Source organism: Pocillopora damicornis, chromosome 5, assembly GCF_964200805.1.
Source record: "Pocillopora damicornis chromosome 5, jaPocDami1.2, whole genome shotgun sequence".
NCBI classification, from domain to species: Eukaryota; Metazoa; Cnidaria; class Anthozoa; order Scleractinia; family Pocilloporidae; genus Pocillopora; species Pocillopora damicornis.
The window spans coordinates 28,192,992-28,210,474 of record NC_142674.1 but is presented as its reverse complement, the minus strand read 5'-3'; the positions used below and the strand labels follow the sequence as shown (position 1 = coordinate 28,210,474).

Genomic DNA, 17,483 nt, shown 5'->3' with positions numbered 1-17,483 from the left:
TTACAATGAAAATAGAATCCGTGATCGACACTTTTTTTTGAGTGACAACGTAATTATAATTTAAAATAATTTTCTCCAAAATAGTTGAATTTCTGAAAGGTTGGATTTCATTTCCTATCATCTGCCGAGTTTAATAATCTTTAAGGAGACTAAATACTTTGCTCAAGTTCAGTTTTTTGTTTTTCGAAAAAGTGTCCAAAAGGGTCAGATCAAAGAATCCTACTTTAAAAATTGAATCCTACTTTGTTCATGTATGCTTTTGCTCGTTAAAAAAACCACACATTTACATCTTCGCGCTCGAAAATGAGTAAATATTTGAATTCCAATAAAAATGGAATCGCGAGGGATATTATATTCAGAAAAAGATAAGCTGCAAACTTTTCTTGAGAAAATTATTTTCTATAAAACGACTCCGGTTCATCTGTCTGTTAGAAAAATATCAGCAAAGTTCTGGTGATTTAAGGCTCTTTTCAACAGTGCTTGATATGAAGTAAAGTAACCAATTGCTTTGATAAATTCGTTACTCTGGAACATTTTTGAGTTATTGTGAATTGTTTTCATTTAAAACTGGACTTCATCGTTGTTAGGCCTTTGTTTGGCAATGAGGAACAGTATCGCCTAACCGAAATTTGAATTGATTCAGACTACAGTTTCTCAAATCCTAACATATTCAACATCTAGCCTTTATCGTTCATAGCTTATATCCAAACTATTTCTCTAGACTACCGTAAGGTTTTTCAAGACATTTTCTTGGTGAAAAAAATTTAGTGTCATGACATGTCACACAAGAAAGCAATATTATAATACGTATTTTGAATTTAATTGAATTCACTCACCGATTTTCGTACCAAAAAGGAATCATTAATATTTTAAAGAATTTTATTTTGCTCTGATTTTTAGCCAGAAGAGTTTCTAGCCTCTATGTTCCTTAATTATTATATAAGAAATAATAAATAAATAATTTCGAAATTTGAGGAATCTTTGTGAGAAATCTCCTCTTTAGGGGCATTCTTCTTTGAGTTTAGTTTTAGCCTCAAAAGCTTAAACATTCAACAACTAGGCTTCACAAATATTCGTTAATTAAAAAAAAAAAACGAGAAGTTTTTTCTCAGTTGACGGTAAACTCTGAAAAAAAGAAGGAAACTATTTTGCAGCATAATTTTTATTCTGTTCTTACCATCAAAAGCTGCGGCACTTAGGCTCAAGTAAGGAACACCGTCATTACGCCTTTCAGAAATCGAAACAGCGTCTTCGACAAAAAAAAAATTGGTAGACATAAAATTTTTGGTGAATACTTCGCTTTGTTTTAGCCTCGATCAGGAGTTTAACTATAACAAGCAATCGAGGCCCCCAAGTTGGGCTCAATTTTGTGATAAAGAAGAATTTTTTTAAAAATTAGCGTGCAGGGATAGACATTTTTGGAGCATATCTTATTTCGTTTTTAACCTGAAGAACAAAGAAATTTAGCAAGTAGGTTTCGCCAATTTGTTCTGATCTCGTTGAAAATAACAGATCGATTTGCTTGTCAGAGATCTATGAGAATTTTGGGTAATGGAGACATAAATACTAGGAACACAATGGATTTCGTTTTAGTCCCGCGAGCTGATACATTGGACAACTTCTTCGTTTGAGGCTAGCTGATTGAAAAGCTTTGCATTATAAAATTGCGCTTTTTATAGACGAATATCGTCCAATAAAATGTAAAATATGATTTCTATGTTCCTTCTGCTTTATAGTCAACTGATCTTAAATTCAAGGAGAATTCGATAGGCTATATTGTTGCTATGGTAACATGATACAACGAACCGATGGTCATAATTCTCATGATATCAGATAGAAGTTTCTTTGATACCAAATTTTTTCATCACATGGAAAAGAGAGGCAGTATTGATTCATCAGATGAACAGTGCTGTAAACGATTGAAATCGAAAACTATTCCAGTTAGAAAATATCCAAGAAATCAGACATGGTATTTTTAAAAATCAGACATTACAGATATTAGACATTATCGGAATTACTGTCTGAAATCAGACATCACAGTACTGTTATTTCTTTGTTAGTAGTTTTTCTTTATTTTCGACTCTCAAATGTTTTAAATTGGCAACTGTTAATCCAAATTTAAGCGTTCACTGCAGGCTTTTACAGACAATTAGATAGTTAAAAGAACTTTTTTTATATTAAAAAAAAACTTATAAAACCAACCTTTTTAGAAGTTATCCTGCTTTTATTCTATGTTTGAATTTCCAAATCTTCTCTTATTCCATGCTTGACACTTTTGATAAGGAAGAAAAGGGAAATATCTTGTGAATATGAACACAGCTAACTTTAGGAAAATACTTATAATTGTCAATAGCAAAGATAAATGTTTGCATCAACCTAACAAAAAAAAAGGACTACCAGTTGGAGCCATCTTATTTTATAATAATAATAATAATAATAATAATAATAATAATAATAATATCACCTATTATTTACACAAGACGTTCTCCATGTATAGATATCAAAATGGGACAAGAATGGATAAGTACGATAAGGGATAAATAAATACATAAGATATCAATATGTACAAGTGAAAATTATCTCGACATACGGCAGAAAAAAAGTGCAAATTTCTCACTGTTGCCCGCAAGATCACGTGGCTTAAGAAGAACTGTCATGGCGGCTGCCATTAAGGAATTGTCTTGCCGTGTACAAAGTATGGCAAACTAATCCTTTTTCACATCCAACTATGCAATTTGGGCTGATTTTACAATGGCGAGAGGCACGGACACTGTATTTCTATCAAAAATGTATTTCTATGAAGGTTATTTACCTCAACAAGAATCGTGACAAAATGACATCCATGAGTCCTCGACGTCAAATTTGAACCACCCAGGTCAACAACGTCAAGAAACACACGCCACACTTGACAGAGCGGACCAAAGCTAAGGTTACAACGTCGAAATAATGTGTTTTATGGCCTCAGAGAAGCTGCAGAAGACGCTAAAATTTCTCGTAATTCTTGGCTCTTTCCACGTGCAAGACTGCTCGCAAATATAAATATTAATCTTTGAAAATCATTTGTAATTCAAATAAGTTTTCCGAACTTGTAAAGCGGGTCGAGAAGCATCGAATGGCTCCTCGGAGACTTTCGTTCACTTAGAAAACGAAAGAGGATTTCAGTTGAAGACTTATTCTTAAATCAATTGTAAAACTTCTGTAGAGAAAGGATAACTCGAACCTAGATAAAATGGAACCTTGAAGATAAATTTCTTGAAAAGCTTTATTCTCATGCCATGACGCGACTTTCTCGATTTAACCTGTTACTTCTATCAACCGAACAATCTTTCAAATTTTGTTTTTTGTAAATTGACGTTTAACCTGTTGTTATAAGATGTTTGTTCATTGTCGTGATAACCCAATAATAAAGCTTGAAATCGTTCCTCACGATGTAAGTCTTTATTAGTCGAGCTTAGATCGCGACATTTAGTTTGCCATATCGCTAGCCTTCGTCATTCGATGTGGTTGAACATCTTCCAGTTGCTGTACATCTACGTAGGAAAGGCATGTTTGGTTTGCTGAATATGTCTACTCTCTCTATAATTTTCCTTTAAATAATTTTATCAACAGAACCTTCGAAATTGTAATCATACTCTGGCGTTGTTTGATTCAGACATGCAAGACATCCTATATGCTACTGGGATCCATAATGTTGATTGTATTGGGAAAAAAGTTTGCCGTGGTAAAAAGTAGTAATTTACACTACTTATCACAGGGAAAAAGGTGCAAGCTTTCTAAAGCAGTCCTCACGTCATTTTTATTTCAAAAAGACTTATTTTGACGTACAAGAGATATCAAATCTCCAAATTCTAATCATCTCGAGACTAATTAGCGTATAAGCCTACGTTACACGTGATTAACAAGCACACAAGAGAGCAAGATGACTATCGTGCGCACAAGTCCTCGCTCTCGCATACAAGCCTAAGTGACATGCACGCAAGTAACACGCAAACGAGAAAGCAGACACATCGATGACTTTCACGCGAGTGAAGTCTCACTTGCGAGTGTCAATCTTACAAAAACATTTACAGCTCATAACTTAATTTATTACTCGGTGCTGTTTCATTTCTGTAAATCAATTCTGAGTAATTATAAGGCAAATAGAAACCAGTTAAATGTAAGACCTTGGGTTCATAATTTTATCAAAACACTGACAAATCCAGCCAGGAAAATTAGTTCTTGTGAAAACTTTGATGAAACGAACTCAGAGTGGCCATTATCGGCTCCTTGTCGAACGAAGACTAATATGACTAAAATAAAATGATTTGCAATCCACAGCAATTCCGTAAACTAAGTAATTTAGCGTCAACAACTGAGTTTAAAAAGTTAATTCGCCACCGTTAAGAGTAAAAAAGCTGACGTTTCGAGCGTTAACCCTTCGTCATAGCGATTGAATAAGTAAAATAAGTGTTGAGTTCACGACAATCTCTTAACCGAGAACTAAAAAAACTTATGTTGTAGTCCAGCTACTGAAAAAACGAACATCACCAATACCAATGTTCACATGCAATGCATACTACGTGTGACGAACTTCGCAAATATCGAACAAAGCCCACTGCTACATCCGGGTAACGATCATCGCATACTGTCGTCTCGTACCCAGACCTTTCACGACCAAGAAAATGACGCGCATTCCTTCTCTAATCTGTGACTGGAAAATAACCCCTTCTCCCACCCCCTTTAATCCGAGGGGGCTTATAAAAACTCTTAAGGTAAGTCACATCCACCTTAACTGTGTATAAAAATTCATAAAACTAAAATAGCACTAAAGCGAGTTCATTAAACCAAGTTTGCACGAGCGAGAACTAAATATTTCATTAAAGACCCCCCAAGTAGGGTGGTTCAGGTCCGTTTGACTGCACGGGAGCGAGGCCACGTTTGTTGAAATGCTCCTGGACTTGTTTAGGGATTTCTGCTAACACGTGTTTGGCCAGGACTGCTGGAGGTTGCTGTGGAACAAGAGCAGAATTTCTTAAGTCATTATGGCGAAATAACTCGTCCGAAAAGCTGCATTATTGTATAATTTCATTCTGGACTTTTGACAAGCTGAGACGCCATGGTTTAGAAGCCATAATTCTATCTTTTAAGAAGACCTGTTAGGGCGAGCTCGACTCACGATCGAAACGTCCGAGTTTAAGAACAAGCCGGGTGATTGTTTTGTGTTCTTGGATATGAAACTCAACCATCAAAGTGCTTCTCTGAACCCGAGACTTCAAAATGGTACGAACACTAGTAATAGTGTAGTTTGATCCTCCGGGTGAGTGTAGTCCTGAGGAGGACTGTTGTCGGTAGTGGTGATTGACATCTCGACAACCTGAGCGGAGATCATCTTCAGAGTCTACGAACACTGCCAGGGAAACTCGATATAATCCTTCATGCTGGAACAAACTATTTTGTCAGATACCTGAATCCTACTCACGCAATGATAGTTAATTAGTACAGGTAGATTCCAAAACAATGCAGTCTACTTACGGATTTGAAGTCCCTGAATGGTACAAACTGGACGATGTCCCTTTCCGCATAATTATGCCCAGATCGTAACCTATTTCATGAAGGGGAGAAGATTTTATTAATAGTAACCAAAATATTAAGCAAAATCACTACGAACCAGGATTGCTTTAATGAACACTCAATTTTTAGCCTTACCGTCCTTCATCAGCGTCAAGTTCATCCATATCTTTGAAGTCAGCCTGTCCAACTCCTACAATAATCACGGACATGGGAAGGCGAGAAGCCTTTACTATGGCGGCCTTTGTTTCCGCCATGTCTGATAACACGCCATCCGTCAACAGTAAAAGCACATAGTATTGCTGGTGGGATCGAAATAGCAATTCTCAATACCTACTGCCGTAGAAGTCTCTTGTCTTTAACACTGAGAATTTGAAACTGTGTGGAAGCGATTTTAACCCTTGACACCTTAACATTGGTAACCAAATTCTCCTTACTCTTCTGTGTAATTTCCTTTGATAATTACAAGGAGAATTTGTTTAATAACTAAGGATTCTTGGGTCGGTGATCATTTTTTTGATCCGTTATACTACTGGTTAGATTAACATCAAACAAAAGAAAGAAACGCACAAAAACCCATGGCTGAATTTGGAATTCAACAGCCATCGGCATATTGTTGAGCACCGACAAAATATCGACCATGGCCGATGTGATATTGATTCCTTACCGATGCTGTGTTTTCCTGGCCTGCTCGCTCAGCAAATCTAATCACGTGATTGATGATCGGCGCCACATTGGTTGGGCCATACAGCTGCACTTGGCGAATGCAATTCTGATATGCAAGAACAATTTCTTGGATGCCTGCGAAACGGAAAAAAAAGGCATAAATAAACTTCAACATATTTAATCTGAAGCATCTCGATCATCGTAGGCGCGTTATTTTCCGTTAAGTACATGCGAAATGGCATACATTCGCATTTAAAAATGAAAGTAAGATTTTATTTCCGCCGAATTTTGATAAGCGGCGACATGTCCGAATTCTTTTGATAAAAACTTCAATCTAATTATCTATCTAAAATGCATCCTTTGTAATCTGTGTCTTGAGTTTTACTGTGTAAACGCTCTAAGAGTTTTGAAAGCGTTGTCAAGATTGTAGAGAAGAGGCAGCTGGTTTAAAACAACCGTGTGTAGGCCTCTGTATTATCTACGGTATAGTACAAGATATTCTTGCACCAATTTTTTTTCTTTTTTTGCATACCGTGGATTATAGTCCATCAAAATTTTGAGCTCACGCGCGATTAATGTAAGCGCAGCGCATGACCGACCGAACATGCCTCAGCTGAATCTTGGAAATATCCGATGATATACTTCAAGTGCTACTCCCCGATTTTCAAACCTTTCCAGAACGATTACAATTCTTCGTTTATAGTTTAATTCAAGATAAGAGAGCGTTTTGTTGTTGTTACTGATAAACGGATACATTTGTTTAATCATCGCGTCCTACCAGAGAACAACGAGAAGTACTCTTACTCTCGCAGTAAAAGGTAAGCTTTTTGTAAACATTTCGTCCCGCGAGTTACAAAAATTTTTAAAATACAATAAACACAGTAGCCTCCATTTGGTATCAAGTTAGGATTGTGTAAGGAAGGGAACAGAAGAAATTTCGGTTAGCGTTCCTTACCATGACAATATGGATTAGTCGGGTTGAAGTTCAAAGGAAACTCGTGGGAAACCTAGAAACCAAAAACAAATTAAAAACCTTTAGAGCAAAGGAAAGGAAAAATTAACAAAACAACTTATTTACGTAATTTATATTATTAAAAAAAATATACAAATGTACACAATAAACTTACTCACAATTCAGTTTTCCCTTTGATACTCACCCCCCACTGGGGCATTAAAATTCAAGAGGAAAAAAAATGATAAATGAAAAAAAAAAACAAACAAACAAAGAAAGATATGTTGCTTACAGACCTGCATGCCTGGTGGTATTTTGGCCCCAAATCCTAGCGCTGGGAAAAATTTATCACTGGAATAAGGAAAATAGTGTCAATGAAAAAACGTTTCCTGAGAGAGAAAGTACAATGTTGAGCATAAAGGAAAAAATTGGAACAGAGGAACAGCGGAATGGAGGAACAGAGGAACGGGGAAATCGTACTGAGGAACCAAGGGAAAGGAAAATAAAGATCCACAGAAATGGTGGAACACAGGAATAGTGGAACACAGGAATAGTGGAACACAGGAATAGTGGAATGGGGAAAAGGGAAATAAAAAGTTATTCTTACGTATCATAGTCTTGACAAACTTCACCAACAGCTACTAGAGCCTTGACATACTCATTGGGTTCATGAGAATGCAAATAATGAAGAGACTGGGCATTGCGTGGATCACCATTGGATGCTGTGAAGTCAATACCAACCTAGGTAGGGTAAGAAAAAATTTGGCCAATAGAAAAGTCTCAGTACATGTCCCAGTGTACACTACCTTTTAAACATTGGAAAAAGTAGAGAAAACTGCTTGGCTCACTGGGAAGAGTGTTTTCACCATGATTGGCAGTAATGTCGCAATCTGATTGGCCAATTTCCTACAGTTACTTAGAGCACAGACTGTGCTGCTTGTGTCAAACGTGTCACCCAAAATGTAATATGGACTCACTTGGCTACACCTCATGAGTCCAACACATTTTGACCACTGTGATGATGAATATCATTGTCGATAATAGTACAGATTAAACTAGACCACTGTCTGTTTGTTAATTTTCACCCAACCCTGAGACCTAAAGTCAATTTCCAGGCCTGTTGTCAAATGTAGGTTGCACTGGATGCTGTTTCTCATTCTTGCTCCCAAAGTTTATTTTTTGTCGTTCAGTTTACCCCTAAACAAAAGAAATCTCCAACTGATCTGGAAACACTGGGTTAAGAGCCATCTTACAGATGTAACTTAATTCTTCAAAACTCATAAATTAGTTTTTTTAAGTAGGTTCTAAGGTCTGTCTAAAATGGTACAAATTTTGTTAATAGTTAGGGATATATCACTGTCTATCCACCCCTACCCCCTATTCCCCCACCCTCCCAACCCTTATGTACATGCAGAGTAAAATGGTACTAATGTGGGTGATTTGATACAAGGTAGGAATATCTGATTGTTTAGGAGCCCCCCCCCCCCAACCCATTCCCCCACTCTCCCAACCCTTATATACAAATTGGTACAAATGTGGGAAATTTGATACAAGGTGGGATATCTGATTGTCTAGCCAACCCCCCTCCCTTCCAATTTCCCCACTCTCCCAACCCTTACAAACAAAAATAGTACAAATGAGGGAAATTTGATACAAGGTAGGACTACCTTATTCTCTACCCACCACTTTCCTGGATTCCCCCCCCCCCCCCCCCTCACTCTACAAACCCATGTACATGCAAAGTTTATGTGTCACTTACTGTAAAGTTAATTTGACATCCTCCCATGACATAGTCTAGAAATGTGTAAAGTTTGGTTATCTGATAAAAACAAACAAATTACAATAATTAAAGGTGTGAATGGTAGCTGGTATTCAGCACTTGCAAAAAAACAGTTTGCTAAATGTCTTTGGAGTCACTTACAAATGGAAGGTAAAACATGTTGACTACATACATTGCATTGAGACACATACAGTACTCCTGAGTTCACATAGCCTTTTTTCTTCTGCTTTTTCTTGGAATTGACCAAGTCAAGTCCTTTCTGAAATACAAATTTTAAAAATGTAATTTAGTAAAGACAACTTCAACTCAATACAACTTCTTTTGTGACCAAGAAACATGTCGCCAGTTGAAAAGATTTTGTCTTGACTTTGCAGATTTTTAAAATGCATTTTTGGGCATCTCTTTTGGTCCCTGAATAACCCCTGAACTGTAAAGGTGCACGGAAGGATTGAAGAAAATACTACTTAACAGTAAATTGTAAATACATCAATCTTCTAGAACAAAGAAGACCTGCTACAGTTTACACATGATGATACTCTGTAACTTCTAATGCTGCCACAAGTATGCCCAGTAACAGATCATAGATGACGCCAGTAAGTAACTAAGAACAGAAAGGTGGCAAGCAAAAACTCAGATAACTGTGTCATGAATTTCTTAAAACATTTTTATGTCTTCTGTGATCTATTACTGCACAGACCCATGGATGGTAACATAGAATCTATTTTATTTTATAAAATGAGGAGGTAGAATGTTGCTCATGGTGACATTATCTAGAATGCACCTGTCCTCCAGTAGATCATAAGTCAGAACCAATCAAAATCTGTGCTGCATATTTCATAATTTCTGCTTTATATTGCACCTGTACATGTAACCAAGCACATTTACCTTACCCCAGATTGTTTCGTCTCTATCAGTTGCCGCATAGAGGCATTGGTTGAGCCAATAAAATCATGGCTTCCATCATCATCGTAGTCATAGCAATCAATCTGTTGCGACCAAATGTAAACAAAACAATAATAAAAAAATCAGTATAGAATATGTACATACCCCTGACTCTTTACTGTCAATCAGAGATCGAAGAGTGATGTCCACACAACCAATCAAATCATTATCGTCATCCTCATCCCAGTCGTAACAGCCAATCTGGCAACATTATAAATTAGACTTTGTTAAATTTGATTGAAGTGTCTGTCATGCAATTGGATTCTTCAATTAGGTCAGTTTTACAAGTTTGGCTACCTTGTCTGCTTACACATGTTCAAATCATCTTTCAGTGAAAACCTCAATAGGATTAAAAGTATCGTACTGAATTGCTTAATAATAAAAAAAACTCTTTGAGGTGGTAAATTTATATTTATTTCATAAACTCAATTGATAAAACCAAATTATTTGCCAAAAATACAATTTGAGTGGAAGGGGTAAGTTTTCTATTATAAATAAATTATGGTGCTGTGTACACATGTAAGCGAGGAGTAACAAGAAAATGAGGTTTTATCAACTGAGTTGATAAAATGTAATAATTCAAGTGTTAGTCCTTTGTCACAACAAAAAAGGTTTGCTTTTCACTCAAAATTTGACACATCCTCAGTTTAATTTAATTCTCTTGGAGCCTCAAATCTCCCAATTACATGTAGTGCTTAAGTGACACAGATTTTGTCAACTTTTAAATTAAACTGATAATAATTACTATTTATTATTATTATTATTATCATTATTATTGAACTTACCCTAATTGGTGCATCATAGTCTCCACCACACAGAGTTGCCAGCGTGATGCTAAAAGACATCCATGATGGATTGAGGTTGTTCTTGACAACCTGTAGTATTACCACAAAAAAGAAAAAAAAGGAAATTGGTTCTTACTTGCTGTATAATAAAAAAGAGGGCAGATGTTGACATCCTCATGTACACAATTTTGCTTTGTTATCATATAAAACCAGATTCAACGAGTCTATACTGTTAAAATAGACTGAAGAAGGACATTTACATCAAAATTTGGTGAGAACATCAGTGACACACATAGCTGTACTTGAAGTGTGCCACTTTCCTGTTCTTACCACATTTTGATGTCAATCTATAACCAAGCAGATGCACAGTAACATGGAAATTTTTGTTTAATCCTTAAACTCCCAAAAGTGATCAACATGATACTTCTCCTTATAATATCCATACATTTTTCAGCAAACAGGTAATGACAATATTCAAACTTATTAGAAAGAAGCTGCTATCTTGATCTAGCACCAAGTTCTCATAACTAATTTACAAGGAAATAAGTAGCAGCTAGAGGGGAGAATTAACAATCAGATCTTGGGAGTTAAAGGGTTAACTGACATATTTACAGGATGCAGGTACCACATTATTTACAGAAATTTATTTGATATCAAGCATAGCTCCATAATACAACAACCAAATACAAAACTATTCCAAACTAAATGTTAAAAAGTAAACCAACAGTTAAACAAATGAACAATCTAAATATGATCAAATAAGTAAACTTCAAATTCAAGTGAATATTCCAAAGTGAACGTACAGTACAGTATCCGGCCAATCATTATGACCTTAAGACCTTGAAAGTAAGACAAGCGTCTTTAAATTTTTTCAATAATAATTATAATTACATGTAAAAATCAATTGTTACAAAAGAGAAAGAAAAAGGTTTACTTTTGCATCAACGCATACATGCACAATTAATAAATAGTTAATATTTGAATTAATAAAAGTATCTGTAAATGGATTGCTCAACAGCCATCAGTCACATGACTGTTCCTGTATACTTTACCTAACAAAATTAATGATCTTGACTAATAATGTTTTAATTGTAAACATTCTCACCTCAGTGCGATGAACAAGCAAAGTTCCACCATCACTTTTCAGTTTGGACAATTGTAAAAAGGGATCAGATTTGCCCAGAAAGTCCTATCAGAAAAATACAATTTTAATTTACAGTCATTTAAACTGACAGTCATTTAAACTGACAGTCATTTAAACTGACAGTCATTTAAACTGATAATTACCACAGTATTTATAGATCCAGAAAGAAAGTTAATTGCGAGCTCTAAATTTACTATCTCTTGTATCATTTTTAGTGACACAAACAACCAGTTTTGACACTGCAGATCCTTCCAATATTTAAAACAAGTGTCACATATAAGGTAAATAGGGGTCTTGTTTCTTATAGTGTTCTCAGTAGCTTTAAGTGGTAGAGCAGCCAAGAGAAAAAAACCACAGGTTTGTAGTTCAGTTCATTAATGATTACTCAGAATTTTTTTTTGTCCTGCAAAATGTCAGGGAAGCCTAATGAACTTCTGAGGGGTAGCCTTGGGATGGACTAGCATTTCATCCAAGGCAGGGTAGTATTACTCCTTGTCTCTTCAATTAACATGGAAACTGGGATAAGCTTCAGCTGGATAAGCCAATAGGCTCCAGTACAGACTTAATCTTCCAACCGTTCTCTACCATATACGATGTATTTCCAAAAATTTTTTGCTTCCTCTTTTTTTTTTATCCAAAGCAGTAGATTTTGAAATTGCTTCATTTATGATTTTAATAATTTATTGATACATGACAAAGGAATCAAAATAACAATTGAAAATTAAACTGGTTTGAAAAGTAAAAAAAAAAAAAAAAGAAAGAAATGAAAGAAAAAGAAACCTTACCATCTCTCTTAATCTATCTAAAAAGAAACCCATTATGACGAACCAAAATGATACAATGTACATGTATCACCAAAGAATTACTCTAAATAACTGTTTAGTTCTGTGCATGTATGTATCATGAAAGCATAACATGGTACCTTGTTGTCTAGGTTTGTTGCCCTGAATGTAAGGTTAACTATTTCATTTCCACCTTTTAATTCTTCTGCATATACCTGCAAAAAGTTAATATCAACGAAAATCTGATCTTAACAGAACATTGTATACATTCATATTAACAGAGGGTTTTTCTCAGACTAGGTAGGTTCTTTGACATTGTAGAAGATGTGCGGTACATATTAAGCCCTCAGAGACCTACAGGTAATTAGTATCCTTGGAAATATTAAATTTTGGGTGGGTTATACACTAAGAATGAAGGGTTTCATAAAAGGGACTAATTCATTTTCTGAATATTACCACCCAATTACTGTTTTTATTACACCCATTTTGAAATCACTTATGGTCCCTGTAATCTGATTGGCTCTAATTGGTGCGATTTATTCACAAATTGCACCATTTTTTGCTTTAAATCGCATCTTTTCCCCAGCCAGTGAGGAGGCTACACTAAAAACAAAACAACCAATCAGACTTCAAGGCTTGTTTAAAGTAACCGATCATATTGCAGGAAGATGAAAGACATGGAGTATCATATGGCAAATTTTGCAACTTTTGTTTCCAAAACTCTTATTTTTTCCTCCCAAAAAATGGATGAATTTAATTTCAAACCAGCTCAGTATTGTATTAATAAAATATTTGAACTGACCAAGTCCTGTATGGGCGATTTCAAAATGGATGTAATAAAGTGGTAATTGAACCTCGTGTTGTGCAATTTTGGTCTGAAATCATACTTGTGATTTCAAATCGAACTCGCGCTGCGCGCTCGTTCAATTTTGGAATCACACGTATGATTTCAGCCCAAATTGCACTCCACTCAGTTCAATTACCATTATCAATCACAGAGTTTGATTTTTTAAAGAAGAGGGGGAGGACTTGTGAGACATAGTGGGCATCTGATTGGGGCAATTAAATGTTATAAGCTCGCGATTGTTTATCCTGCTGGCCACGTCTGATTTGGAGTCAGAGTTGTCGTTGGGGGTTTGAACATTGATTGCCTCCTTAGTAAAAATCTCTTTCTCTCCCAAGCCTTCTGCAGCCACTAAAATCAAAGATGGTAGCCATAATTTTCAATGAGAAAATACTGAGCACTTCTTTACCAAAATAATGCATGCTAATGTTCACTCCTCCACCCCACCCCTCTTCTTATTTTAACCATTGATCACCCCCTTAATACAAATTTCTTTCTCTCCCCAGACTTCCACTGCCATTAAAATCAAAGATGGCAGCATATTGAGCACTTGCAAGCCAAAATTACACCTGCTCTGCAGGCTAATACTGGACTTCCTAGGAGACATAACAGAGAAGGGGTTCATCTAAGAAGACAAAAATTCTTAATCACTATATATTCTGAATATGCCTAACTGGTATACACTGTACAATGATCATAACAGTGTACTTACATTAATGGTTCCCACTTGCCTTCCATTGATTTGTAGTGTGCTTGCAAAGGACTTCTTTGAAACCACCTAGAATATTACACAAACACATATTAAATAAATAAACCCTTTAACTCCCAGAGGTTAATAACATTAAAGTTCTCCCTTTGATGTCCCATACATTATTCAGGACACAGGTTATGATAATATTCAAACTGATCAGGTAGAGGCTGCTATCTTGATCTAGCACCAAGTTCTCATAACTAATTTACAAGAAAATGTGTACCAGCTGGAAGGGAGAATTAACAATCAGATATTGGGAGTTAAAGGGTTAACATGATAGTGGAAGCTGACTAATGTGTCAAGTATAAATGTCACTCTGTCTAAGGTTGGTTCCACAAAATTTTCAGATTCTCTTCCATTACAGATTTTACCGATGCAGTGCATCCGCCAGAAAATTTGAAGGCACCAGTATCTGTCACTGGCAATCAGAGACAAGACTGGAACTTAGCAATGAATTAAACCACTATCACTAATGCTATACACACATCCTTAACACTAATAACTGAAGTTTTCGTATAATTATTTTGTATGTGGTTAACAACAATAAAGTTGTAAAATTTGAGAAGCATCTGACAAATAGAAATCCTCCCTATTTCTCTCTAATCAAGTAAACTTTGGGGAATGTTTACTAAATTTCCACTCTTTATTTATTTAGTGAGAAAAATCTGATTTAGTCATGATAAAGTAACAGTCCTGATTATCTGAAATTCTTCATGACATTTGAAAGCCTTTGAGCAACATAACAACAAAGAAGATTTACCTGCCCAAGATTACACTCCATATCACCCAGAGCATCGTCATCTCCCAGTGAACTGGTCTCGTTATCCACATCGTAAACTGAAAATTTCAGTTTCTGAACCATCTCAAAGTAGTAGTCCACCACAATTCCTTTAGCAAAATCTGGATTAAGGTTATTCTGGATTTTTTCAGTCCTAGCATACTAAAGTGGAAAGATAAAAAGGAGACATATAAAAATGTGCAGCATTCAAAAGACATAAATGCATTGAAATGATAGCTTACATAGGGTTTCAAAATGTTTTGAAGTAGGCATCAGACTCTGCAAAAGTAGGTGACTGTGAAAATTTTATTACGGGCCAATAGGTAATAATTTTGACCGCAATAACCAGTGATATGTTATCATGTAGTTGGCAGAACTCTAGTAGTCACCTGGGTTTTTGGAAATGCCAGTTACCTATGCATTAAGAACTTGCAAGTTATGGTTAGATTTGCCTATTCATGTTCTCATGCCACACTATCCAATATACTTGTGTCAAGACCATGATAAGTTAAAATTAATTAAATCCTCCCACTCCTAAGATCTTAGTGTTAATTCTCCCTTCTGGCTACTACACATTTCTTTGTAAATTAGTTATATGAATTTGGTGCAAGATCAAGATAACCACTTCCACCTGATAAGTTTCATAACCTGTTTGCTGGATAACATGAGGATATTATAAAGAGAATTTTCATGCCAATCACTTCTGGGAGTTAAGGGGTTCAAACTGTTTTGGAATTAGATCACCTTAGAATTTCCAAAATATAAAAAATCATTGACAACCACTACTTTTTAAAAGGTGCTACAAAAGAAAGCTGAGAAGGGTGAATTCTTTGTAAAAAATGTAGATTATGTTACCAAATTTGGCATTTTTTTCAGTTTAAAAATTGGCCAGAAATAGCTGCAATTCTTACATAAATATTTCAGTTTTCAGTCATAGTTTTCCTTGTTCCTGATCCAACCTACTAGAACCCCAGGAAGGAGTCACAGAAAATTTTCATTTTAAAAAGACATTGGACATAACTTGTTGCTAAGCCACAGAAGTGTGACATTTGCATTTAAAGTCTAACCTGTCATAAAACAGAAATAAAGATTTTAAATAATTTTCCTTGATAGTTATTTTGTTTTTGTTTTTGATTCTCAGTTTTAGACTGGTATATTCATAAAAGGCAGAGGTAATACGTACTTGTAAGGATAAATTAAGCAACTGACCATCTGAATATGCACATATCAAAATGAACAACATAAAACCATAACTTTTGTTAAAATAAATTTAAAAAATAATACATTTTTCCAACCAATTCTTGAGAACCAACAGGAAAGTAAAAACCACTCCGTTGCATTATTGCTTATGATAGCTGCCGTGGTTTAAACTTTTCTAGCTTTAAAACGACTTTAAAGATCTGGAAAGAAATTGGGGTTATGATAAAAGTAAACAATTGCAAACTATCTTTAGTTTACCGTTATTAACAGCTGAAGGATGCATGTCTCATCTAGCGATCGAGTCTTCGAATCCTCAATTTAACAAGTGGGAAAAACTCACCTCAACCCACTTTCCAAGTGAATCTTGAATATACAAAGCACACAGTGGATCGGATTTTGAAGTTGTGTCCCTGTCGAGCAAACCTCTACAAGAGATGTGCAACTCGACTCGAGTAACACACTCTGCTGCCATTTCAAGTTGTTGTGATGGAGGACAAAAACAAACGAAGCCAACAAGTTAAAAGCTCGTCGCTGAGGTTTCTAAAATTGCTTGCTTTAAAACGCTTGGAAAATGAAAGTTACAGAGCGTAATAATCTCCAATAAATAAAATCAGTTCAAGTCGTTCACAACTACTGATGCGATCGATGTTTGTCAAGACACCAAGTATCCAACCACTCCTCCGGAAACAATGTTAGATGGAGACTGGGTTCTATTTCACCGGAAAAGCCTTCTGGGGCTGCAGAAATTTTTTTTGCAACATGATCTCGAGACCGAAATTACGATTATCGTTATTTCTAAATTGGCACCAAATTTATGGATATAGTAATTTCGTGGCACTCTTTACCAATGCTCTTTACACGTGTTAAATAAAGAGAAGGACTCGGTTCCACTGTCTTACAACATTCAAGATGGCGGAGGAAAGGGGTAAATGTGCGTTCAGTTGTGATCAGCATGATCTCGACACCAAGATAACGATTACCGTTATTTCTAAATTGGCCCTGAAATAACGAATATCATAATTTCAGTGCATGTCTGAGACCTTCGGGCTCGAAGCTTGGGAACTAGTATTCAGGGAAAGATAAAATGGCGGCTTACGGCGGCGAAGGAAATCTCAGTAGTTTAATATTTAGCGTGAAAAGGCTTGGGTGTTGTGATCTGGTTCTCAAGTAAAAAAAATCACGGTCTGCAATGGCCCTACCACCTTTTGAACAACAAGAAAACATTGAAACGGTGGTAAAAAGCAGCAAGTTTCGAAGTCTAAACGAAAGATGGGTAAGCTGAGTTTCAGTCAAATATCATGACATTTGGGAT

At 35.8% G+C, this 17,483-nt stretch overlaps 1 protein-coding gene across 2 annotated transcripts; it reads right to left on the bottom strand.

Moving 5' to 3' along the window:
• Nucleotides 1-3,770: 3,770 nt before the first annotated feature.
• Nucleotides 3,771-16,881, bottom strand: LOC113684854 (copine-3). Of its 2 annotated transcripts, none has more exons than XM_089207043.1 (16): nucleotides 16,512-16,881; nucleotides 14,954-15,133; nucleotides 14,155-14,220; nucleotides 12,739-12,813; nucleotides 11,778-11,861; nucleotides 10,673-10,762; nucleotides 9,993-10,088; nucleotides 9,118-9,204; nucleotides 8,925-8,984; nucleotides 7,773-7,906; nucleotides 7,462-7,516; nucleotides 7,169-7,220; nucleotides 6,215-6,348; nucleotides 5,686-5,849; nucleotides 5,512-5,581; nucleotides 3,771-4,988 (listed from the first exon to the last, which is right to left on the bottom strand). In XM_089207043.1, the coding sequence occupies exons 1-16, from the start codon at nucleotides 16,641-16,643 to the stop codon at nucleotides 4,857-4,859; spliced, it is 1,611 nt and encodes a 536-aa protein (XP_089063169.1). In that variant the 5' UTR covers nucleotides 16,644-16,881; the 3' UTR covers nucleotides 3,771-4,856. The 2 variants fall into 2 exon arrangements, with proteins under 2 accessions (XP_089063169.1, XP_089063170.1); XM_089207044.1 differs by lacking the exon at nucleotides 9,993-10,088 and adding an exon at nucleotides 9,836-9,931 and having other exon boundaries at nucleotides 16,512-16,876.
• Nucleotides 16,882-17,483: the final 602 nt, after the last annotated feature.